The following is a 27,340-nucleotide window of genomic DNA, read 5'->3' as shown; positions in this document are numbered from 1 at the left end:
GCACCAGCTGCCCATGACTCTGAACTAAATTTATCAGATTAAAGAACTGAATCTTACAATTTGTTTGTGTTGTACATTTTAAACCCCAGCCCAGTTACTATCATGTGGAATCTGCATGTTCCACCAATGCCTGTATAACTTTTCTTTGGTTGGCTCTATTTTTTTTCCTCCTATACAGTTAAGACATACATATTAAAGTTAACTGACCACTCTTGTTTGGCCATTTTGTGGGTTAATATGCATTCTAGTGGACTGTCACCTCATCCAGGGTTGGTTCCAGTCTTATTCCTGATACAGACAAATCAGACACTGGATTCTTACAAACCTTACCTGAGTAATTGGGTTAAAAACAAATTGATAGATGCAAAAATCTGACATGTTAGAAGAGGAAACCTTTATACAAAACACCCTCACAAAGTCCTATACAGGCTGTAATCCCCAATCATCACTTTGAGCAGCTTGCCTAATTCTCAAAACGTATGTCTTCTCCCTCTCTTTCCTTGAATGCCACAGCACAAAAATACTGGAACTTAAGAGTTACTCAGAAATGCCCAGGCCTTCCACTGATTCTGTCATTTGGCAAAGAACTTCATATGGCTAACATGCATCTCTATACTCCCTGTTCTGAAGACTGAGCAGTCTTCCATCTGGCAGTAGACCATGTGCAAATGCTAGCAGAAACATACAGAGTTAGCCTACTTACTACGGCAGAATAACAAACACCTGTACTTGCTTATGTCCAAAACATCAAGTTATTAATGGAATTGTACTGATATATGATCTATACATACATCAAATGATTTTTGATTTTACCTGTAATATTACTAGTAGTAGGAGTTTCTTCAGATGTGGCAGTACGGTGGTGCAGTGTTTATTGTGATCAAGAGTCCTGACCTAGACAGACTATGTGATGTTTTCATTACATTAGCATTAGAACAGTTGTGTCACGAACAGGCCTTTTAGCACCACTAGCTTGTCCATCCTATTCCCCTAGATTGTCCAAAAAACCTCAAGGTCCTGCTCTACACCACTGTACTTGGTAATTTATTCCACGTGTCTTTGGTTCCTTGTGTTATAAAAAAAGGTCTAACATTTGTGCAAAATCTTTCCTTAAGTTTTCTTTTTTTATTATTTAATTTTATTTGTATTATTTGAAGAAAACACCATTCCATACAATCATGTGGAACCTAACAGACCATAATTCACTCCCCGCCCAAGAGAAAGACAGGAGAGACTACCATCCATCCATTATCCAACCCGCTACATCCTAACTACAGGGTCATGGGGGTCTGCTGGAGCCAATCCCAGCCAACACGGGGCGCAAGGCAGGAAACAAATCCCGGGCAGGGTGACAGCCCACCACAGAGGAGAGACTACAACATGTGCAAATCCTTAAAAAAGAAAGGAGAATGTCCCTGTCTCCACTATACATGCTTATTCTAAGATTTGATTAGTTAGGTCTTGCCATATTTTAAAAATGTTTTGAACAGATCCTCTAAGTGAGAATTTTTTTCCCAATTTCAAATAGATTAGAACATCAGTTACTCACTGACTTATAACAGTTGGGCTGGGATTCTTCCAGTTAGCAAGAGTCTTAACATCTACATGCTAGTTGTAGTGGTACAAGCAATTACATTGACCTTCTCCACTTTAAACCCATCTGAGAGTACACCAAGCACAGCTGTTAATGGGTAAATAGTGATTGTGAACCAAGGTTGTCTGATAGGCATTCAAAGGTTTTTGTCCAGAATAATGTTAATTTGTTGTGAGCGAAAAACATGTAGCCCAGTGAAGCTGGAGCTAAATTGCAACATTCACAGGTTGAATCTTGCTCTGGATACATTTTTGACAATTTTAAACAAGCTAAATGTGCTTGATAAAAGACTTTAATCTGGATGATTGAATGCTTTGTGCATATAGAGCTGGAGTGTATTCTGTGCATGGCTGCTGTCCATTCCTTTTCAATGATGTTAAGTGAAAGATCCTTTTCCCACTGTTTAGGATCTTTGAAGGGAACTGTTTTTATACAGTATATTGTTGAGATGCTGTCTAAGTCTTCAAGACTGATCAGCATTTCTTCTGGAACAGAAATGGGTGGTAGGTGTGGAAAATTTTGCAAAGTTTCTGATTTGAAAGTAGTATTTATTTTGTCATTTGTTGATATTTTCTGTTTTTATTTGATTTTATATCCAATTTGTATTTTTTCATTTAAGCATTTTTTAATATAGTGTACTTATATACTTGAATGTAATTCAGATCACATTAGCACATGTAGATGTTTTTCTTTAATATACATATGCATGCTTTATTTATTTTTTTAAATTACTTATTTTTTTGAACATTTATATTTTTAATTGTAACTTTCAACTCTTATCTTGGCTTTGCAATGGCATTATGATATAGTTTTCTACATGGACTGTGGACATGGACATCTAGACTGTGTTGTGCCCTGTGTGGAAGGTTCATGTACCCTCTCTTAGCCTCTTCCTCTTCTTCACGCCTGTTAGTTTGTCCTATTTGCCATCTAATTATGTTATATTCAGTGATTAACTAGAGTTCTTACTTTGTACAGCGACACATTTATACAACATTCAAATGACCCCACTTTGATTAAACAGTAGTAAGAACATTTTGTCTTCTTTCCCATTAATCCTTACCTGATTATCTTGCCACAGCAACTGATTGCCAGTTGAACTGAGGGCGTTCTGATTTTCTCTGAAAATGTTAAAATGCATTACATAAAGAAATGTTGTGTATCAGTATGGCACAGTAAACTGGGTCAATCTAATTTCAAAGAAACAGGTAAAGCAGAGAACACCCTTACCACCAAATGATATTAAAAGAAATAATGAATAAACAGCCTGGGCAACCCCAGGAGAAAGCTGCAGCCCAACCATCAGGCCAAAAATCAAATGTTAGAAAATCAAGGTCTCAATGTCATCAACCGTCTATTTCTTAATGCTGGAGAAGGATGACCCATTAATCTGTGACACAGAAAGTCCAGGAAGTATCAGGTTATAAAAGAAGGCTTTTTGGAAGAAAGAGTGATGTTTTTAAAAATGATATTTCATGATAGAGTGGTAGAGGCTGAAAGGTTGCATTGCCTAATTGAGTGCAAAGGCTTACAGGCTCCTTTACGCAAAGCATTACACAAGAGTGACTGCAGAGAAAGGGAACAAGCAAAAAGTAAGCAGGAGGAGAGGAAAGAGAAGATAACAGCACTTCTCATTTTTTAAGAAATGATGTAAAGTGCATAATTTACCAGAGTTTGAAAAAAAAATTAGGTAAAGCAAAACAACCCTCCCTTTGTGTTTCCCCACAGACTCCTTTGTCACCATGTGGAAACTGACACCATATATCAGAAGTTCCGGGTGTTTGCTTCGTAGTGTGGCAACGAGGCTATAGAACGCAGACCTGTCCGGGTTCACACAGGTCCCGTTCTGGTTCACCCAAGTAGGTCTCCACTCTGATTTCCTCTATGATCTCTATTAGAGAGACCATGTTTTTAAATGGCTGTCCCCATCCCAGCTGGGTAAGATTGTCAGAGAGGGCTCTAAGCAGTAAGGACAGGCAATTTGTTCCACAATTTGTAGGGAGTTATTTTGTTCTGGCCATAGCCAGCACCCGACTTTGGTCCATAGGCAGTATGCCTGTGGAGCAGTGGGCAATTGAGAGTTAAACTCCCATTGGAATAGTTTGCTCACCTGCCGAACTGGGGCATTCCCACCTTTAGCAAAGGGATTTTCCTTTGTGGGATTTAGCAGAGCGGTGTCTTTTCTCGGGAGCCCATAATAAGTCCTGCATGTGTTCCCTTTTAAGCCTAGCTCTCGCCCGTAGACCCCTTGATCACATGCCCAGTGATCTAGGGTACACCCCTGGATCGAAATCGCCCCCCAGGTTCTCCTTTCCCACAAAACCCGTCTCCAGCTCAACAACTCAGGAACGGTACTCTCCCACCTGGCCCATTAAAGGCTGAAAGTCTCAATGGTGTGACAAGGCTGTCTTTGGGTTAGCTCCTGGTTTCAAGAGGAGGCATTCATCCTGCCTACTACACCAATGTGAAAATAATCAGCCTAGACACACAGAAAAAGGTCTGGGGCAGCCACCTGTATACTTAATTCCTGGCTGCAAAAGGGCAAATACAAGTAAAGTTGTGAACAGGTTTGAGTCCAAAACAGAATTGAATACATGTGGAGGTTGTCTTGCTTTTAAAGTAGGTCTGTGGAAGTGACATCACCTGGGGGCTGGAATTGGAACTGCGTTCTTGGGGCTGGAACTGGAAGTGACATCTTCAGAGCCAGACTTAGGCAGAATTTCCTGTATTTGATCTGCAGAAATATCAGGGGAATGATTAGTGTACCCCGCCACCCCCTGGTTTGGCATGGACTTACCTTTGATTGGTCCCTCTAGCTGCCTCCCATGCACACATGTGACATTATACAGTGGTGTGAAAAACTATTTGCCCCCTTCCTGATTTCTTATTCTTTTGCATGTTTGTCACACAAAATGTTTCTGATCATCAAACACATTTAACCATTAGCCAAATATAACACAAGTAAACACAAAATGCAGTTTTTAAATGATGGTTTTTATTATTTAGGGAGAAAAAAAACTGGTTGGGCCACCCTTAGCAGCAATAACTGCAATCAAGCATTTACGATAACTCGCAGTGAGTCTTTTACAGCGCTCTGGAGGAATTTTGGCCCACTCATCTTTGCAGAAATGTTGTAATTCAGCTTTATTTGAGGGTTTTCTAGCATGAACCGCCTTTTTAAGGTCATGCCATAGCATCTCAATTGGATTCAGGTCAGGACTTTGACTAGGCAACTCCAAAGTCTTCGTGTTTTGGGTCATTGTCCTGTTGCAGCACCCAAGATCGTTTCAGCTTGAGTTGACGAACAGATGGCCGGACATTCTCCTTCAGGATTTTTTGGTAGACAGTAGAATTCATGGTTCCATCTATCACAGCAAGCCTTCCAGGTCCTGAAGCAGCAAAACAACCCCAGACCATCACACTACCACCACCATATTTTACTGTTGGTATGATGTTCTTTTTCTGAAATGCTGTGTTCCTTTTACGCCAGATGTAACGGGACATTTGCCTTCCAAAAAGTTCAACTTTTGTCTCATCAGTCCACAAGGTATTTTTCCAAAAGTCTTGGCAATCATTGAGATGTTTCTTAGCAAAATTGAGACGAGCTCTCATGTTCTTTTTGCTTAACAGTCGTTTGCGTCTTGGAAATCTGCCATGCAGGCCGTTTTTGCCCAGTCTCTTTTTTATGGTGGAGTTGTGAACACTGACCTTAATTGAGGCAAGTGAGGCCTGCAGTTCTTTAGACGTTGTCCTGGGGTCTTTGTGACCTCTCGGATGAGTCGTCTCTGCGCTCTTGGGGTAATTTTGGTCGGCCGGCCACTCCAGGGAAGGTTCACCACTGTTCCATGTTTTTGCCATTTGCGGATAATGGCTCTCACTGTGGTTTGCTGGAGTCCCAAAGCTTTAGAAATGGCTTTATAACCTTTACCAGACTGATAGATCTCAATTACTTCTGTTCTCATTTGTTCCTGAATTTCTTTGGATCTTGGCATGATGTCTAGCTTTTGAGGTGCTTTTGGTCTACTTCTCTGTGTCAGGCAGCTCCTATTTAAGTGATTTCTTGATTGAAACAGGTGTGGCAGTAATCAGGCCTGGGGGTGGCTACAGAAATTGAACTCAGGTGTGATACACCACAGTTAGGTTATTTTTGAACAAGGGGGCAATTACTTTTTCACACAGGGCCATGTAGGTTTGGATTTTTTTTCTCTCTAAATAATAAAAACCATCATTTAAAAACTGCATTTTGTGTTTACTTGTGTTATATTTGACTAATGGTTAAATGTGTTTGATGATCAGAAACATTTTGTGTGACAAACATGCAAAAGAATAAGAAATCAGGAAGGGGGCAAATAGTTTTTCACACCACTGTATGTATATATGCAAATATTTATAGATATTAAATAAATGCAACAAGTTGCAATTTCAGTGGATTGTGTCTCATATTTTGTAAAAACTCGCAAAGTATTCTCATCCTCCTCAGGAAAAATGATTGTTGGTGTTTATATTAGTTTGATGTGTCCAGATCCAGTTAATAGCATACAGTAAAGTATGTAACCTAGTAAAGTCAACATCAGAGTAAAAAGCATTATTTCAGAAGGAACCCAGTGAACATACTTCAAACCAATGCAAAATTTTAAGACAATAGTACTCCAGTACAAACAAAAAAAAAAAAAACGGGTTGTATTGTAATATTTGAAGTAGAGTAACCTACATACAGGTATATGTAAGTGCTAGTGGTAGTCTTGGAAATGTAAAGGAACTCAAAGACTTACAGCCACAGCAGGATAATAATTAAAAATGTTTAGCTGAATCCAGTGTAAACCACAATGCAAAACAATTTCAGGTAGATGCGATACCCTGCAATCGTTTTTAATGATAATTAGTTTTTGATTATAATTCCATTAATCATGACTCTCATTTACAAAATAAATCACACAATGCTATGGTGGTCAGGTATGTGAATAATTATTTGCAGTATTTACAATTACAATATGTACAATATAATGATTAAATAAGAAAACTCAGTAAAACTTTGCCTTATTAACTATTATAGAAAGATATTGATAAATCATGTGGTGTCCACATCCCACATGTGAAATTTAGGAGTTTCTCAAAGACAGTTATTAATACTATGTTTGCATGAAAAAAAAACACATTTTAGCATATACTGTACATACGCCAGTTTAATCTTCACAGCATCCTAAATGTGTTTTTTCTTATTTATTCAAAAAAGTAACACAAATATTTTACTATAGTTTTTGTTAGATCACATGTATTACCATTAGTTCATATAAACTGAACAGAAAGTGCCTCTTATAAGCTGTTTTGCAAACACAGGCTGTTGTTTGTATGTTAAATGGTTTTGCTTGCCATGTCAGTTTATATGTCTTTATATGTTTTCTCTTTGTAATAATGTAATGTGATTCCATATAGTCCTGTTTCTGTATGTAAATATAAAAATAGGCAATATAAATGAAGAATTTTAACATAGTAAATGTTCAAAATCATAACATCCAAAGGTAAAAGGCTTTATAAGGATGATGTATCCATTATAATTTTATACACAATATCTAAAAGTTTGTTCTTGTCTTTTATAACATTTCTGTACCTTTCTCAAGTGAAATAATGAATTTCATATTCAGTCAACACATGGGAAACATATTGAAGACGGCTTCTGTCTTTTGCAACCAAGTGGTGTTTTCTTCATAAAAAAATCGTTATATATAATGCAAATACTACAGCTGTTGCACTCTCCATTTCAAAGAAAAGCTGCAGAAAAGAATATGTTACTACTTAGTGAGGTCAGACTTCATCAGTGTAATTTGACCATTTGATGATGTGACGTATGATCCACAGTTGTATCCTCCATACTTCTTCATTCCATCCCACTGCTTGAAAGAAAGCTTTTCAGCCTCATTGAAATACAGAGCAAGGGGGTATGGAATGCTCTCTGCTTAACAAGTGGCTCAGGTATATTTAGATCATCAAATTACACATGGATTATATTAGCATGCTTAAACTTAGAGTTATTATTGTCACCTAGTGACTTGGATGTGTTGAGTCATGGGATAAAATACCAATAACCCTGTATATGCTTTTTGCTGATTACATTCTGTTGTGTAACACCAAAAAACAGGAAGCAGAGAGGAAGCTGGAAAAATGGAGAAGGGCTTTGGAAAATAGAGGGTTGAAGATAAATAGGCAGAAGACAGAATATATGTGGTGTAGTGATGATCAGGATTCAGAAGTTAGCCGGCATTAACAGCTATTCAAAAGAGTGGATACATTTACAGTATATATCTAGGATCACTGGTACCCCAAGAGGGAAAACTTGATGCAGAGATAGCCCATGTAGTGCAGTGTGGATGGAACAACTGTAAGAATGTATCAGAAGTATGGTTTGATCAAAGGATTAAGGTGAAAGTTAAAGGTACGATTTTTAAGACAATGATAAGACCAGCAATGATGTTTGGAGCTGAGACATGGACAGTAAAGGGAGTGCAGGAGAAGTAGTTAGATGTGGCAGAAATGAGAATGTTGAGATGAATGTAAAAAGGACAGAATTAGATATCAGACAATCAGAGATACAATAAAAGTGGGATAGATATCTAAGAAAGTAAAGGAAAGTATGTGGAAGTGGTATAGACATGTGATGAAGAGATACAGTGATTATGTGGGCAAGAGTGTAATGGGAATGGAAGTACAAGGGAAAGAGAGAGTGAGGGAGGCCAAAGTGGAGATGGATGGACTTAATGAAAGAAGATTTGAAGGAAAAGGCTCTGACTGGGGAGGAGGGACAGGACTGAGCTGTATGGATTAAATACATCTACACCACATATAAGTGGGAAAAGATGAAGAGGAAGAAGTAGCTTATCAACCAATCAAAACTCATGTGAAGATGTGCAATTTTTCAGTTTTACTGTGCTATACTGTGCATCACTGAAACCTAGCAGTATGTTTCTATGAACCACATCATTACCCAAGTCTTTTTTGGCTTATTAGGTGACATGTACAGTATGAACCTAAAACACATGTAAAGGTATTTTTTTCCCAATAAGGAACAATTTGTAAAGCAGTTTATAATTTTTTAAAAGTCATCATTTATATTGGATGCAAAATCTTTGCACACAATAAACTATCATCTGCCCAGAGAACATTGTCTCACATGCCTCATTGCATATCTAGTAGAGCTCTAGAAAGTTTCAGTAATGAAAACAGAGACTTCTATCCTAACCTCCCACACAGGTCATGTTTGCTCAGTATTTTTTTCCGACAGTTGATTCATACACACTGATCACAGAGGGAAATGCTTTTAAATGCTTTCTTGCTGACCTGAGATTCTTAGAGACTATCTGTAGAAGTTTCTGTGAAAAGAAATTTGTAACCCCTCTAGGGTCACATTGGCATCAGTAATCCTTCATCTGCGAGCCTGTTGAAACTCTGTTCATTGTAACCTGATATATTACCACTCACCTTTATTGCATAAGGCAAAATATACCAAGTTCTGATCTTGTTCATCCTAATGCAAACTGTGATTTGTTTATAGGATAAAAATAATCCAGTTAGCTGAACTTGTTTTCTTCCATAAAGTTGCATTTCTCTAGATTTTTCAAACTAATCATTTTAAAGGGCTACTAAATTACCACTTGTAGTTAAGAGTCTGAATTGCCACTTGAGCAAGAGGACTTCTTACTAGCTCGGTTGACTCAGAGCATTTGCAGCAGAGCCTCACAGAAATGCCGTTGTGTCTTATTCATAGATTAGTACTGCAGGCCCCCCTCCACTTCCATGGAGCCCTGGAGTGAGGAAATGCAGTAGCAGTTCATTCTCTACACCCCTAGTAAGGGGTACAGTGAATTAACTGTTTTCTTCATGATAGTGGCCATATTTTTATCTGTATTGTGAACTTTTGAACACTTGGATCATAACTGTGGATGTCATTGTGTCTTCCTTTTTTATACAATTTTTAATGTATATGCTGTGAATATCAATATTTATGAGTATATATAGCCTGCATGTATTTATAACTATTTCATTTAGTGGTTTTAATGATAGAATATTGATGCATGTTCTTCACCCCCTGAAGTCTGCACCAGTGTTCACAATGTTATTTCATTCCGTAATGGAAGCCAAAAAACTATTTAATAAGGAGTTATTGAAAATTTGGTTGTTACACAAATCAGTAGTTCTTCACTTTTTTTGGGTGGATTAGAAACAGTAAGTGTATCCCTGTGAACTGGGATTAGAATAGGGTCAGCATGCATGTCATAAACAGTGACCACAGGAGGCTAGCATCAAGAAGGGCATTTGGCTATAAATATTTATGTTCCAATACATCCTGAAATTTGGGGGCAGCTGGCTAACCTGAAAAAATTGCTGTTACACAGTCAGAGAGAGAGACAGAAAGCTTTTTGCTTTGTTCGTAAAGGAGTAGAAAATATATATTTTTTTAATTTTACAGGTCTGAAGCTGTTTATTATATAATGCCTGTACTAGAAGAAGGAGGCTTATAACAACAGACTCGTTTAAACTGTTTGTAATCTGTTGTTTCATCTGACTGAATATTGTACTGTAAACTGCCCTGTAGTTGTGTTTAGTGGTGCTAAATATGGGTAATTGTGGGGTCTTACTGTGGCTGTGCTATATAGTTTGTTTTGTGTGTTAAATGCATCTGCTTTATTATACTTTTGTTTTGTAAACGTATAATTCATCTCTTTAATGACTATTCATTTTGTATGGTGTCTCTTTTGGAATCAAACAGATATTTTTGCCTTAGGGGTTGGCATTGCTCTGTTCTTTGAATTATTCACCCTCCAAATACTAGAAACAAATATACCATTTTGCCAAGTTATTGGTTAGGATGATCGGTAATTACAGTTTGTCTCCCATGCTCATGGTATGGACCACGTTCACATCTAGTGAATGACTTGAGATAAGGACACTGACTGCATGAAGTAAAATGCAACTGACTCTAAGTAGTTGTCATCATTTGGATCCTAAAAATGCTGTAATTACAAACTGACTGATTTATGGTATTTTTCAAGATCTGCAGAGTCACTGGTGGACTAGGGTGAATGTGGCATTCAAGTGGGCTGCATGTGGCAGGATGGAGTGTTTGATTCAGTTGATTTTTCTGTTTTCATATATTGCTGTCTATACTGGAGAAGTGTGAAAACAAGAAAAACAGGCTGTCAGAATTTCATTTTCCAAGTTCTTATACAAATTATTACATTATATTTTGTTTTTACCCATATTAAAGGCAAAAACACTTTATAGGGCATACACATTTTAAGAAATACAATCTATCAAGGTTTACCAAGTGCATGGAACTTTGTTTTTGTTAGAATCACGACCTGTTTGTGAAAAAATGTCTAAGACACCAGCACATTTCACAGTTGAAGTTGTGTTTTGATGTCTTTTCTGCTCACCAGGCTGACAGAAGACCTAGATATGTAGAGCTTATTTAAGTAGAGCAGGCTGTGATTCATCCTCTGAGTTTATTTGTTTCATTGCTCTGGAGCCTATAGAAAATGTGTCTTGCAACATACTGTAAGTGGTATTAAAAACCACTTATTCAGATTTTTTTTATTAATGTTTTCTAGTGACCACATTGGGCAGCTATTATTATTAAAGGACAAAGTTAACTGTTCTCTCATTCTTCTGTCTGATATAATGATTCTTGCAAATAAAGGCAAATGACTCTAGTTCTTATTGTCCTTTTACCCATGTTTATGCCTATTACTGGCTACCTTTTCATTGGCATGTCTGTCAAGTGGTGTTCCTGTTGTTTAGATCCTTTTTTTCAGTCTCTTTTTTTCAGTCTCACTTTCTCATAAAACATAGCAGCACATTTGATATATTCCTAAGATTTTCATTAAATGTGAAACCATTAGCCAAAATTTAATGTTTTTTGATCATTTGTGTCATGTTATAGGCAGGGCATGTGCTCCCTGGCTTTAGATTCTTTTCTGTGTTTTGTTTATTCTGTAATGTATTACTTTAATGTATTTATTATATTTATATATTTTCAACCACTTTTCTGTTGAATAATTATATACGATCTATGTATTAGATGTTCTCCTGTGTCCCATGTCTTTTGTGGGTGGATCCTCAAGAGGTGGGTCAACCCTGACATCACAGCTGGAGGACCGCCCTCAGCCAATATATTATGATCCTGGCGAATGGAGCTTTCAGTAGTTAAGGACTGCTTTTTCATTTTAATGTTTTTCTGGTTTTGGATTTATTGCCTCTCTTTATTGGTTTCTGATTTCTGGATTGTGGAAATGAACTTGTTTGCTATGGCCTACCTTTTTTAGTTTTCCTTTTTTGCCTTTTTTCTATTTTTGTTCTTCTTTGGCTTATTAAAAAAATGGCATTTTTGGTGTTTACAATATTTTAATCATTTTATGAGTATTTGGAACTCTTACAGCCAGTTCCCAATTTTGGGTCTGTACAGACCTGTCAGTAAAGGCTTTGTGTAGGCCTATTTTTAGACAGTTTCACTATTTTGAGAATGATTGAATCAATAATTTGATGCATGCGAATCATGGTCCTTAAAATGAACTCCTGCTTAACTCAAACCTGTGAGACAAGTACGCCTAAAACTACCTCCAGCTATCCACCAGTGTCTGTCTGTAAAGGAACTCAGGCAAAAAAATGGCAATTATTTTATCCCTTAATCAATATAATTAGTTTATAATATGTACATGGTTTAGTTTTATCTGAATGTTTTGAAAAGTTGTTACTACCCTTGTAAGAAGTTCAGTTACTGTGGTGTGAACGGAAAAGGACATGAAAGCCATGGAAACCTATTTCAATATTTATTTAGTATATAGGAGCATCAATAGTAATAACTTTATCTTTATGTTTTTGGAAATTGAGTTTGTTTAGCGTAGCTCCATTCCCATAAAATAACCAATGCCAGAACCCAATTTTGCTCTGGTGGTTATTTAACATTTTATTCAGAGTTTCAAACAGTTCTTTTAATACACAGCACTTCATAAATGTAGACCCCGGGACCATTAAGTTAATAACTAGAATACTTGTATTCTCCATCCATTTCATAGCCGATGGAAACAGGCATCTAACAATATGCCTATGGTACTAAGTCCTGGCTAACTTTCTTGGGGTTCTCATTAGGATGTGTCTGTAGCAAACGTTTGCACTTAAATATGGGCCGAGTGAAAAAGGTGTCATGTTAGGTGTTTGTTTGAAATTGTGTGGCAAGCTGCCCTTTTTAAAGGGTCAGATCAAATACTTGAATAGAATAATCTGTACAGCCAGTATGAAGTCAAAGCAAGCTGCAGTCAGCTATACTTAGTACACAGAGAGCATTTAGAGGTTTTTTGTTCTGGTTTTAATGTTTTAACCTTGAGATCTTTTATTTTAGGTCAAGTATATAGCAGAAGGACTGCGTGGATGGCTGCCTCTCTGATGAGCCATCTTCTTGAAAACAGATTACATTAAGGCTGTCTTTTCATCTGTTTATTTAATATACGTGTAACTGTAGGAGTTTCCACAATGCAAGCATATCCTGAAATCTGCAGATGTCTCTCTTATTATTGGTCTTTTAAAAGATAACACAGAGTGTCATGGACATATTGTTGATGGTTTTGTTAAGTAATTTGAACAATCATTATTCTAGTTGATTTAGGAGTTCTGATGAACTGTAGTTACTGCAGTGAACCGCTAGAATTCAATATTCTTAATTGTAAAACATCAAGGCATGTTTTCTGATTATAACATAGTAATTGTGAAACATTCCTCAAAGGTGTTTGTTATATTTGACTAGAGCTGATTTTTGTCCACTTAAAATGCTAAGAAGAATATCACATCTTCACTTGACACATCCTGTGATGTTTAGGTTGCTTATTATGCAAGCATTTTGTACATTTTAGAATTAGTAAACCATTGTTAGTGAGTTTGGACTTTGTATTTACAAATAAGTATTTACTTATTGCCTAGTGTATTCTCTAGCCTTAAAGAATTTCCTGGGGGTCCTGACTTCCACAGAGAGGGCAGTATTACCATACTTCAGCTTGAAAATAATCATACCCTGCCCATGAGGTATTACAAGCCTGAAAGTTAGTAAATCACCTCACCATCTTTTAACAAAAAAACATTAACTAGGGGTATTTTGAATGTAATGGCATAGTTATGCAGTTATGTAAGGAGATGCTACAAAATCCCCAATGAAGCCTTTGTGTAGCTTCTTTTAATTATATTTCACCATTTTTTTTTTTTTGGTTGACATCGTTTGGATCACTTCTCTACATTCTTATAAAAAGTGAATAAATCTTGATATTAATATTTGGATTGGCATAGTAAAGGTATAAACTGAGAACTAAAAGTATGTTAAAGTTTAATATGAGTCTCAATAAAAGTAAGAAATACCGACAATGAAAAACTACAAGATCAGGATTGAGCACCCCTAGTATACAGAATCCATGAAAAAGATTTCTAGGGGGTTCAAAGGTTCCATCCATCCATCCATCCATTATCCAACCCGGCTATATCCAAACTATAGGGTCACGGGTAGATTTTGATGCAAGGGAGTGAATAACAGACTGTTGTTCCTTCTCCAAATTTTATGTATCTAACATCTTAATGTCCCTTCATATCAAACCCATTTCACTCACCTCCTCTTGTTCTGCTTTAGAAGAAACAGCCAAAGGGTTGAAAGAGGACTAATACTTTGGCTTCCTCAACACCTAACCGGCTTTAATTATTCTACATGCTTCATCGTGCTACACCAAGGCCAGGAGAACTCCGGCAATAATTTGTAATCATTTTTTTTGTGTTATCCCCTGTGCTTCACCACCATCCTCAATGACGAGGGCCTAGGAAAACAATTCTTTTAACATTTTTGTTTTAAGTTTCTCCTGTTTGCTTAATCTAGATTTAGAAAATCCTGCTGAAAACTGCATAACTTTTAACATCTTATTTTTTCTTTTCTATTTCAGTTTGTGGAGACATACACGGTCAGTTTTTCGACCTGATGAAACTGTTTGAAGTTGGTGGATCCCCTGCCACCACCCGCTACCTCTTCCTAGGAGATTATGTCGATAGGGGGTACTTTAGCATTGAGGTGAGAATAACCTTGTGGCGCTGTTGATCATGTAATTGTATGCATGGCTGACTGTATGTCATGAATTGTTTCTAAAATATTAAGTGTACATGTAGAAAGACAGTATGTGTGTGCATTTTTTACAGTGCCCTATTTCTGTTGGTATACTAAACTGAGAGACATGAACTATATCTACAGAAGTAACAAAGTCAAGTTGAATGAAATAGGTTTTTTTGGCCCTGAAAAATCAATGAAAGGGTTGAAAGAAATTTATCTGAATACATTGCTTGAGCAATTTACATTTTCTAGATTAAAAACAAACATCAACATGTTAGTGGCATTCTAAGTTTTGAGATAAGGAGTACTTTCTTTTAAAAAAAATTTTGCAAGACTCTCTTTAAGGATGCGATAAACAGACAAGAGTTCATGCTTTTCATGTCCTATTTTAACAAACAGAAAATGTGACTCTATTGCCTAGTAGTGGGTGCAATATATTACTATGACAATATTCTGTATTGATTGCAAAATATAGTGTGTTCTTCATATACTGTACTGTATTTTATAAGAAGCTTTAACATATATGCAAATTAGAAAATATATAAAGCCAAAGTACACAATGTATCATTATGGTTGCTATTTTTTTACATAGAGCTGGACCTAAGCGGCTGCATTTGGACAACTAGATTAACTTTTATTATTTAATGGAAATGGAATATTACATGCATCTCCTTTTATATTTCAGTGTGTTTTATATCTCTGGTCACTGAAAATCCTCTATCCAAAGACATTATTTTTACTGCGAGGGAATCATGAATGTAGACATTTGACAGAATATTTCACTTTTAAACAAGAATGTAAGTATACATCATAAAAAAGTATATACTGTAATTGGTTACCCAAGTGGAATGAGTTTTCAATGGGCAAAAAAGGCTGTAATATGGTACAAGACAGGGTCCGACAGTGAGTGACTGAAGTCAGTGTTGTGTTTATATAGACTGCCCAAGTCTGTAAGGCCCTTAAATGTAGCCAGTTCTCTATAAGGAGTTTCTCTGAAGGTATCAGTGCATTGAAGGTGACATAGCAGTCCAGAAATTATCCACTTTGATTCCCTAAAATTGTCTGCCTGACACAAGAGTACCACCACAGGAGGCAACTGATGACATGTTGGGTAAATCAGAGAGCAGACAGGCTTGAAGTTCTGCAGTTGATGGCAGTAGCTAGAAGATGACAACACGGTATGACATCCCTGACCCTAAAAGCCCTGGTGATGGCCTTATAACTAACCCTAATGTGGTATTTAAGAGGATAATTCCTGCTAGTGTGCAATGATTCTAATTTCAGAAGAATAGTAGGGTGAAGGAATTTTGCTAATGGGGCCCATGAGTATAGAAAACTATATAAAGACAATGTGGTGAATGGGTAAGCACTTTACCCGTTATTTAGTTACAAATTTTTGTTTTTGTGAGCATTTGACTTTGTATTCCACCTATTTCTTCCTTGTTTTTTAATTCATTTCTAAATATCATTAGATATTTAGAACTCTTCGATATTTTTTATATTATCCAGTCCACTAGGAGGAACCCTCCAGTAATACTGATATACACATCTGTATATAATATATATAAAGCTCAAAAACTGTGTTTGTATGTGTGTGTATATATATATATATATATATATATATATATATATATATATATATATATATATATATATATATATATATATATATATACTGTATATATATATACAGTATTACATACACACACACACACACACGCACTCATACAGTGTATGTATGTGTGTCTGGTACACAAATCCAGGATGTTAGATCAGTCTCTGGCAAAATTTGTATGCCTCTTTCATTTGATCTGGGGAGACTGTAGACTATGTAACAACCCAAAATTCTGACCCTGGGGTATACCTTTAGGTTGTTTTTTTCCCTTTTTACTACAGTTTAAAGGACAGTGCCACCTGCTGGATCAAAGCAAGCAAGACACCAGAACAAACTGATAGCAGTTCTGGGTGCTGCTTCTTGTTTTATATATAATTTAGTTGTAAGGTTTTGCAAGGTATTTTTTCATTTCAACAATGTTATCATGCATGAGCACAGTTGCAGTGTGAAGTGGAATATGCCACTTGATCAGATTTTTGAATTCTCTCTTCTTGTGTTCAAAAGAAAGGGAAAGCCCTGTGAAGCTACAATACTCAGATTACACAAAAATGGCAAAGAGGACACCCCTTTCTTTGACATCATTAATAAAGCACATATTCACATACTAAATAAATTAAATAAATAAAATGCTTAGGGAAGCATACAGTATTTTCTTCTTGCCTCTCACATTATTCAGCCCCACACTACACACTATAGAATAACATGTCTGATTCAGATAAGCTCAGCTGGTCATTTCTGTCCAACACAGCTAAGCCTTTGCAATTGCAGAATGATATCTTTCAACACCGGACCTGTGAAAGTGCTGCTGGGTCCTTCTGTTAGCAATGAAAATTTTAGCACCAGGCAAGAGCAAGACTTCAGCATGGCCACAGGCATAATTTCATATGTACAGGCCTATACTGCCACCAAGTGGATTATAATGCTTTGATTTTTTTTCTCTGAAAATGCACATAACAAAGCATTTCATCATTTAGCAAGAAAAGAAAGGAAAAAATACCTGGTAGCACGTACTGAAGCTACTTCTATTGCCCAAGGATATTCTGAGTGCATTTCCTTGATCTCTGGGTGCACCTTTCATGTAGAACTATGCTATTTTTTCCCTTGATATCATTTTCCTTTGGTTTCTGAGCTTCATAAAAAAAATAGAAGCATTAGGAAAAAATGAAGAAAAAATGCCTAGAAAAGTTCCTGTGGGTAAAAAACAGGCACAAAAAAAAATTAGGGAGGTCCTGTGGGTAATTAAAAAAGACGCATTGTTTCCTCTGAATTTGTCTCTGCTTTTTTCAGGTAAAATAAAATATTCGGAACAAGTGTATGACTCGTGTATGGACGCCTTTGACTGCCTGCCACTGGCAGCCCTGATGAATCAGCAATTCTTGTGTGTGCATGGAGGATTATCACCAGAAATACACACCTTAGATGACATTAAAAAGGTAAATCTTTTAAAAAATTCCAGCTTCCCTGTGTGATATGCATAGTATCAGTCAAAGAAAGGCACAACTTTCTGTTATTATGTTTATTTCAATATTTAATCTAGTCTTGGGAACACCTGATTTGCCTTTGATGCTACTGTGCTGACACCAACTGTCATTTGCTTCTTCTTTGTCTTGGCTCTAGTGCAGTTTAATAAAAACTACTTTTAGTGCTGCTTTCGAATAATACTAATAAACAGAATGTACATGTTTTATGAGATATTTGCTTTGAAATTTTATAACCTTTAAGTGAAAAATGTTGCTTTATAGATGTTAGTGATGGCTTGACATACGTAATGCATTGTTTACAATGTAATTATGGAATAGCCAGTCAGATGTGAGTGACTGTGCAGGGACTTCATTTTGTTCTGTGTATTTGTTGTACAGTATGTATGAGCAGTGTTAAATGAGGCAAACAATATGGATGTGCATTCTATAATTGGCATTACTGTAGATAGTTGAAACAAAGAAAAAAAATGAATTACATGTATAAATTACAATAAGCTACCTAATGAGCACCACAAACCTCCATAACCCCAACTCACCCTAATTGGTCCAAAGTTTGGTTACCCTATCCTACAGCATTTTACACATGCAAACATCTAGTATATTAGTATGCATGTATATATTTTTTTACAACTGGTGCTAAAGCAGGAAACTTACCTGGGATAACAGAACTGTCAGCCCAGGGAGACCACGCTGTCTGTGACATTGCCTAGGGCTATGCTGATGTCAAAAGATTGGACTGGAAAAGAGCAAAAATAATGGCCAAGAAGCAGACCTCTTATTCCTTGCTTGGAATGTGGAAGAGTCAGGGTACCATCACTCCTGTAAAGACATTAGCAATGCCATTTTCCACCTGAAGCAGATTTCAATGATTGTGCTTCACTCCGTCACAAGTAAAGAACTACTGAGGCTCCCCATGTATAAAAAGTTGTGATTGTTTGGGAAAAGGCAAGACCAAACAGTCCCAAAAGTGGTTTTGAGTGCTGGAGGTCTGACATATTTTGTTTTAGGGCTGTTCTAAAGAGTAGTTGATGGCATAGGAAAGAGTTATAATATCTTTTACAAACACTAAAGTATTAGTTAAAATTCTTAGTCAAAATTATAAAGTTGTAAGCAAACTAAAGCTATATCTTTTTTGTTTAGTCTTTATTTGATTTAGTTTAAAGCTATCACAGGTGTTTATTTGAATGACCAAAATTTCAGATGTGTGTTTTATAGTAAAGATGCAATGACATCAAGCATTGTGTCAGCCCATATAGCTAGCAGTAGACATCACTGTCATCAAAAATATGGTGGATCCCACGAAAATAGTGTTCAGAATGACAGCCCCCATTGAGAAACTCAAAACAAAATGCCAGTGTGATGACATCGCAGACATCTAAATTAATAACAATCTATACATTCAAAAATTATATAAAGCAGACATCTAAATTAATAACAATCTATACATTCAAAAATTATATAAAATGAATCAGGACTCTATTTAATGAGTTCCTGGCATGAGGGATGGTTGTGATGGGAAGCCAATATAGAGATGTTGCAGGAATGAAGCACAATACCACATGTGGTCAAGACTGAAAATGGGGGTGCCATAGTTATGGGTTCCAAAAGGCTAATCCCTGTCATTACTTCTTTCGTCTGTCCCCAGAAGTAAGAAATCATGAATTGTCACTGTAACCTCTTGCTGAAGACTCAAAGGGATGTTTGATAATGAGTTACCGTGGTCACTAAAGTTGAATGCTTGGTTCAGGTGTACAGAAGGGTACCAATGGTTAGTCTCTGTAAGCAAGGATGCCATATTTTATCCTGATCTTATAAACTGCTTTGGGTAAAGGCATTTGTCATATTTATAATAATAACAATATCAGGGAGCATGCGGTGGCAATCCATAGGACACAGTGGCCGAAAGGTGTCAGGGAGAGGGTGCTCTCACCAAAATTAAAGGACAGCAAAGTGCAGGCTGCAATTCCTTTACCTTAACTATGAAACTTGCACAATATAGCTGAAGGGGCACCTTCAAAGATGAAGCTGGGATAGGAAATAAGATAGATGCAAATTTAACCCAAGAGAATTGAAAAATAATAAAGACACTACCATTACCTTTCTATAACATCAATATCTAGGTTTTGAAGGGTAGTAGTACTTCAAGATGCATCCTACCAGAACACAGTTTTAAAAGAAAAGAATTATCTGCTGTAGCTGTATAGCTTTGGTAAATAAACTAACTCTATATGTCATATCTAGGCCTTATTTGCTAAAAAAGAAAACACCCAAAAGTTGATGTGCTGTTACAGGAAGAGAATATTATAGTCGTGTATAATTCGGTCAACCACGGACAAGGAATATTGTGTGTTGGGAACTTCACAAGACACTCGGCCTTCATTGACAGAAATAAAGCAAAGGTTTTCCTACTGTGTTATAGCCGTAGTTCTAGTGTTGTCCTTGCTTGATCATGAAATCCATATTAACAAAAAAATTCCGACAGGAACAGTACAGTTAGATGTATGCAAACATCCTACTGAAAATGCTTCCTCTTTGCTCCTCATTTTGTGTTTTAATTTCTGAAAATACTAATTTGTTTTTACTAAATTCTAAGCAGGGGAAGTTTATATTGAAAGAAAAGGATAGCTGCCCAAGAGAAATGGCCAGAAGGAATTGAGAACAACATAATGAAGGGACACACAGATGTTTGAAAAGAAGGACCACAGTGAAGATAAAATAAAAATGGGCCTATGAGAAAATCAAAATTGAGACTGGTCAGTTTTTATTTGGGTATAAAACCTGTATTGAAGGTTACTGGCTCTCAAGAAACATTACAAATCATTTGTATGGATTTCAGATTTGCTAGACTCATGGATATGAGCATCAAGATATTAAAAATAACAAGACATTTGACTCTTTTAACACTGAATTTATTTTAGACAAAAATTCCATTTTAAAGCTTATGAAAGCTTCTCAGGCCATGCCTGAAGTGTAAATTTCAAATATATTCCTAAGGTTTGTTTGAATTCTTTTGTCTCTGAGTTACCCTGTATGCATATATTGTACTCATTTGCATTTAGTCACCTTTAACTCTTTCAGGGCTGATGTCGACTTTTGTCAAAATGAGGAGTTGATGATGGTAATCAACTGTAAACTGTGACAAAACCATCCGTTATGTTGGACTCTCATTACTAGAAGGAAAGTTAGATTCATTGGTTTGACTTAGATTCCATGTGCTCACGTGAGTAGCAAGGCGCACACAACAGCAAAAATGGCACTGACATCTGGCGAGAGATCAAAATACTCTGTGGATGATGTCTTGCCTATTATCTCTGAACTGGACTATGACTTATCAGACTCAGATTTTGATATAAGTGATTGAAAACGAATGTGAGGTTCCAGCTTCAGCTGATCGGTCCCCAGCTAGTTGTGCTACTGACAATGTTCGCCAGGGAGGACTGCCACTTAAAAATCAGATTGTAATGCACTGCGACCGTGACTGCCGCTGCTGAAGTCCCAGCCATACAAAGACAGCCTGGAAGCGAGTCTGCTGCACATTCTTAGCAAATTGGCAGCCACAGCATGCAGCAACAGACGTTTTATGTTGATTTCATTGTGAAACCATCGTTTCTTTGGAAAAAATATTCAGCCCTCAAAGAGTTAATAAATATTTATTTATATAGTTATTTTTTTTATTTATCACTACATTTACCATTTTGTTGCTAATACTGTACTATGAAAAAAAAGATGTGATTATCTGAGCGTTCTCTTTACAAAAGATGTATGTTTTACTAAACTGGTTGAGCAGATAGATAGATAGATAGATAGATAGATAGATAGATAGATAGATAGATAGGGGAGTGGATCACATACATTTTGCCCTAGAATTTTATTCTATGTCTACTGCATTAATGTGAGGGAACAAAAGTACAAATTTCAGATTTCCAGTCATTCATTTTTCAAAAAAACTATACATTATAAAGACAATTTTCTGTTTCATTAAAGACAGTAACTTACTAAGTAAAAGCTCACTTTTCAGATCAAAGCATGTTTACTCTATAAGCCTGCAGCCCAGTGCATGACTAAACAAATATAACAAACAGGTGCTAATGATCAATGACATAATGAGTTGATTGAATCAGACCAATTAACAGAAACACAAATGGATACAGAAGGAATCAGACAGGGCAAAGAACAAACAAACTAAAAGGTGAAGGTGTGGCCAATGTGTTTAGCCTTCAAATTTCAGTTCTTACACAATGCTAAAGGTATATGTTCTGTGAGCACTGCATACTGTGCCAACAAAGGCAAATCTTTAATAAAAAAAAAAAGTTAAACATTGTATTATAGGTAATACTTCTTATAATTTAAAACTTTGATAGCATGTTGCTTTTTAGTTTTTCATTTTTTCCATTTTAGATAATTGCTATATAAATAAATGTCAAACATTTAAGGTTAAATGCGACTATATAAAATAGACACCAGCCTTATATGGGATGCCGGTCTATCCCAAAGTACATACAGGTTGGTTTGCAGTAATTATAATAACTGTAGGGTGTATAAACAGCAGAAATGCTCACATTAATGATAGCATGTGAAATATCAACAAAATGTAAACATTTGATGCCACAGAGTGACAGAAAATGCATACCAGGTCTACAAATAAATCTGAACAGAATATTAAAGAGAGACAAAGTATTATATTCCATACAGATTTGTTATTTCCACCAAGGGTTTAGTTTCTTATTGGAATGCCGATATGTACTGTACATACTGTAGTACTTGTTTAAATTACATTCAGTATTGACACATGAACCTACTTGTAAATATTGTCAGTTCCACTAATTGATGGATGATCTGCTCTGTGCAGCATTGCGCTGCAGGTTTAATTTTTCTGGGACCTAATTTCAACCAGATTACTTACTTCTTGGTTTTTGATGCTACTTGGATAGTGACTGATTTGCAGCAACACTAAAATTTCATTAAGAGGGTTAAGTTAATTTATTGGATTGTCTAAGAATGTTGCATTGCATAGTTGTAGTCAAAACTGCACTGTACAAAAAGTTAACATTGTTTTCTTTAATCACTAACGCCTTCCTTTTTCAGAAACCATATACAGGACATCATCAGTAAGAATGATTTAACTTATATTTTCAGGCATACGCATTTGGATATGGTAGTTACACATGGTAGGCAGGTATTCCCAGTATGCCAGTCAAGTAGGATCATTTTTAAGTAAGACTAGGCTCTGCAATGACAGATTCATAGTAGCTCTTTCCTTTTTGGACCTGCCTGGGTTTGTTTGCATTACGTGCTGATTTGGTTTTGAGGCTCCCTGTCAACAGTTTAACTTGGGCTGCTCAGCAGTTTGCTTAGTAACTGATGATTTTTTTTTTCTTTTCATTTTTCCATGCATCAATACCAATAAAACACTATGCTGTTATGTTAAGAATTGTGTACTCGTGTTTGCATATTGCTAGTGTTCTGTGGGACTTTCATTAAAAAGAATAAAAGTCAAGCTAGATCTACTGCTGTAACTGCCTGTTAACAGTTTCACACAGTAATTATAAGCTGAACAAAATTCACAGCATAACCAACAATAAAAATGTACGGTCACCTTAGCTATGTGAATAAAGAGACTGTGATGTAGATTTTTGCTTGGTATGGACAAAAGGCAGTGTGTCTGTATCCAGAATAGCAAAGAGAGTTCTGGTAAATGTCAAATTACAAAGGAACATTGAAACGCCAACCCTCAAGGGCACTCTTTGACTTTTAGTAGAGTTGTAGGCAATAAAACTTATATATACAGGGTTAGACACTTTTTGATTGCTAAGGGTATTGTGGATGAAAAAGGAGCTGATTTTCAGAAAACACTAAAATCGCTTCTCAGTTTACTTCAGACTGAAAAGCTAGAGTCTACATTAAAACTGGAAAACGTTTTTGAGCAATTTTATTGTCCATAATGTCAATATGAAAGTAGAATTAAAAGACAATGGGTAATACTACTGTTTATTGCTAAGAACATATCTTCAGTTGTATTGTAAATGCTAAGTAATAAAATACTGAATATGAAATTAACAGATCGGCTAAATACCAATTGATATATGAACTCCTGAAGATGAGAATTATAACGTACAGTATATAGTTACCAGAATTAAAATATTTCCTCTATCTACAGAATAATTGAAAAAGTAGCCCTCATATTGTACACACTGACATGACCTTCATGACAAACCCATCTGTTAATTGCCGTGTTGACTTATGAGAACTTCTTCCCATTCCATCCCCAGTGTCAGTAACTATCTCTGTGGTATGGTCAGAAAGGTTTCTTCAATACACTACATTAGTAACAGCACCAGTAGTATGTCTCCTTTTTACCAATTTCTGAACTGTGCTTTTCACAGAAAATCTATGGGATATTGCTTTACAAATACACTAAGTGTCCACTTGAAAGAGCCTTTAAGAACTTACAGCTTCATAATCAATATATGCTATTCCAATGAATATAGCATGTCTTCTCTCCAGGAAGCACAGGAACTTCCCATTGGACTTACTTGACTACATTCGATGTTTCAAAAAATCCACGCACGACCTTGTATAACTGCTCGACTCATTTAGCCACCATGAATGTTCCATCTCAGTAATATTGCCTGTATTGATATTTTTTTTTGACTGTAAACATACACCACTTTAAAAGTTAATTGGATATATTGTTCAATAGATTCCCTTTTGGCATGACACTGGAACCTACCTAATGGAACCTTTGTCCCAATAAAAAATGATATGGGTTGTCCCGGGTTATTTAAGACAATAAAGCCGTACTATCCACACTAACACTGAGTATTTGGGTTACACATTATTTAATTGAAATGGTACAAATAGATAGATATTATCAGCCTTCAGATGAATGCCAGAGGTATGTGGTACATGAGCTGCATAGGGTATCATCAACAATCTAGTAATAGTTTGAGCTACAGCTTAAAGTGTATAGATTAACTCTTTCAGGGCTGATGTCGACTTTTGTCAAAATTCAGGGGTAAACTGTGACAAAACTCGTCCTTACGTTTTAGTTCAACTCTCTTTGCTAGAAGGACTGTTACATAGCTTTGTTGATTTTACTTTGATTCCATACGCATGCATGAGTAGCAAAGAACAAACAACCTCTAAAATGGCATCGACATCTGGCGAGAGACCAAAGCGAATGTGCAAAGCAAAATATTCCATGGATGTTTTATGTAATTCCGTTAAACAGGACTCTGACTTGTCAAACTCTGAGTTTGATGCAAGTGATCTGGAGATGGTTATCGAAAACGAAAGTGAGGTACCAGCATCATCTGATCGGTCCCCAGCTTATTGTGGAGCTGAACACTTTCGTGTAGCTGATGCGCCTACAGCAGCGTTCACCTGGGAGGACCAAGACTTATGATGATAAGAGGTACAAACCATATTGCGTCACTCTGCGAACGCCACCCACCTGCTGTGTGAAGACAACCAGGCTGCTGGCCCACTGTGCATTCCTGCTGGCTATTGAGGCGCCCCCCACAGCCACTGCTGCCAGAGATGCCGAACAGGTGCCAACAGCAGCCACAGCACATAGCAACAGACATTTTATGTTGACTTATGTGTGAAACCATTGCTTTGCATGCTTTTCAGAAAACTGAGTTTTTTGGAAAAAATATTCAGCCCTCAAAGAGTTAAATAGTACTGCCCTACTTGTCTACAATTACTAAACACATTTTATTTCATTATTATTGATAGCAATGTCCCATCCATAAATTATTTCATGCAGGGTTGTGGGTAAACAGGAGCCTATCCCAGCAAGCACACGGCGTAAAGCAACAACAATCCCTGGATAGGATGAACATACCCAACACACTTATGCCAATTTTGCATCTTTTGACTGTGGGAGGAAACCAAAGCACACAGATGAATCCCACGCAGACAGTGGGTGAATATAAAAACTCCACATAGGGAGAACCCAGGACATTATCTCTCAACTATCTTTATTGTTAGGAAGCAGCACTAGCACTTTATTGGTATAGGTACTATGTAGTTCTTTAAAAGAAACAAAAAGACCCACGCAGAACTCTGTTAACAACTGGTGGGCAATCTTTTTGAAAGAGGGGTAAGTGATGTGACTGAGAGAAAAGTCTGATGAGAGTGAACTTCAGGTTCACGTGACTAGGAAATGGGGACACAGTTTATAGTATGTCAGAGGCCTTGAAGAAGTTATTACTCCCTTTATTCTGCTAATTAGAACAGTATGGTATTGGGTGTCATTATTAAAAATTACTCTGATAAGTGACTTAGCTCTGGCAGATAGAGGATTTGTTTTTATTAGAAAGGTGGATTGTGAAAATTCACTTTTATAGCTGTTGAATTAGACATCTCTGAAGTATATTCTGTTATTTTATTAAAGGTATTTAATGCAGAAAAAAGATTTTACATTTTTTCCCATCATTTGAATATTTTAGTATGTTTTGCCATTTGTGAACCTCTAGTTAGGACAAAGGGGTCAAGTATGGACCTTTTTGCAAGCGTGGGCTCTAAATTAGTATTCCTTACCGTAAGTGTTATCAAAAATGTTGACCTGCTATTATGGGTTTTGTTTTTATTTTGAGAAAATAACTCCTTGTCTCTTTCAGTAAATCAATAAGTGTACTCCATTCTGTAGAGTTAATGATAATGTGTCTGTTTTAGGTATTGAGGTTACAGTGACTACCCAAGAGGAGAGGAAAGGTTTTAGCTATGTTTAAGAGAGAACAGTAAAGTAGGTCATATCGATACATTGAGGTAATATTCAGCATTGATTTCAAAAAGCTTCTAGTGGAAACTAAAGATGGCTGGTCAAGTTTTTTTAACTAGGCCATGGATATGAACAATAGCATGTATTTGGCACAGAAATGTTGTAAAAGAAGAAGCAGTTTAAGTCAGTTTTAGAGGGAGCATGTCTGTGATCTTTATTGGAAAAAGAAAAAAATGTTTACGCCTTTCATGGGGTAAAATGAATTATGCCTTAAAGGTGTAAGCAAGTTACATTTTTCTTTTTCTAAAAATTGTCACTTTGAAGGATATTAAAAAAAGTTGTCCTTTAGCTCTTAGACTTCAAATATTTTACTGCCACTTTAAATCCTATATTCTTTTCTGTCCTGTGCTTAACTATGAAATACAACAGAAGCTCTCTTTCTCCCTAAATGATTATATTTTACTCAATTCCAAACTACTTGTTGGGTTTTTGGGGGGGTTGTCTTGTTGATTAGCTGATTAGTTGATTGAATGGTGTGCTTAGATTAATTACATGTGGTCAAATGGGACTTACTCTCGTATCTTGAATAGAGGCATGCAATGGAAGTGACCAGAAGTATCACGTTAACCTTAAACAGGCCTCTCCACAAGGCATACATCTACTAGAGAACACTGGCTTAGCTGACTAACCAGGCAGAACAAAGTGACATTAAGATGAACAAAAGAAATTGTGAGACTTGATGTGTATTGCTAAAAACACTAGAAATGGCAGAAGAATCTTGGCCTGACCGCTTTAAACATAG

At 36.5% G+C, this 27,340-nt stretch overlaps 1 protein-coding gene across 6 annotated transcripts in view; it reads left to right on the top strand.

The window, feature by feature from the left end:
- The window catches only part of ppp3ca (protein phosphatase 3, catalytic subunit, alpha isozyme), a 442,233-nt gene that overhangs the window by 343,313 nt on the left and 71,580 nt on the right, over window positions 1-27,340 (top strand). For all 6 annotated transcript variants that reach the window (XM_039774410.1, XM_039774415.1, XM_039774411.1 and 3 more), the window contains exons 3-5: window positions 14,557-14,681; window positions 15,403-15,514; window positions 17,620-17,765. In XM_039774410.1, coding sequence (XP_039630344.1) covers window positions 14,557-14,681; window positions 15,403-15,514; window positions 17,620-17,765 — 383 coding nt within the window. The remainder of the gene's footprint in view (window positions 1-14,556; window positions 14,682-15,402; window positions 15,515-17,619; window positions 17,766-27,340) is intronic.

This window comes from Polypterus senegalus, chromosome 13 (assembly GCF_016835505.1).
Source record: "Polypterus senegalus isolate Bchr_013 chromosome 13, ASM1683550v1, whole genome shotgun sequence".
Classification (NCBI taxonomy): Eukaryota; Metazoa; Chordata; class Cladistia; order Polypteriformes; family Polypteridae; genus Polypterus; species Polypterus senegalus.
The sequence above is the reverse complement of the archived record's forward strand: the minus strand, read 5'-3'. Positions and strand labels throughout refer to the sequence as shown.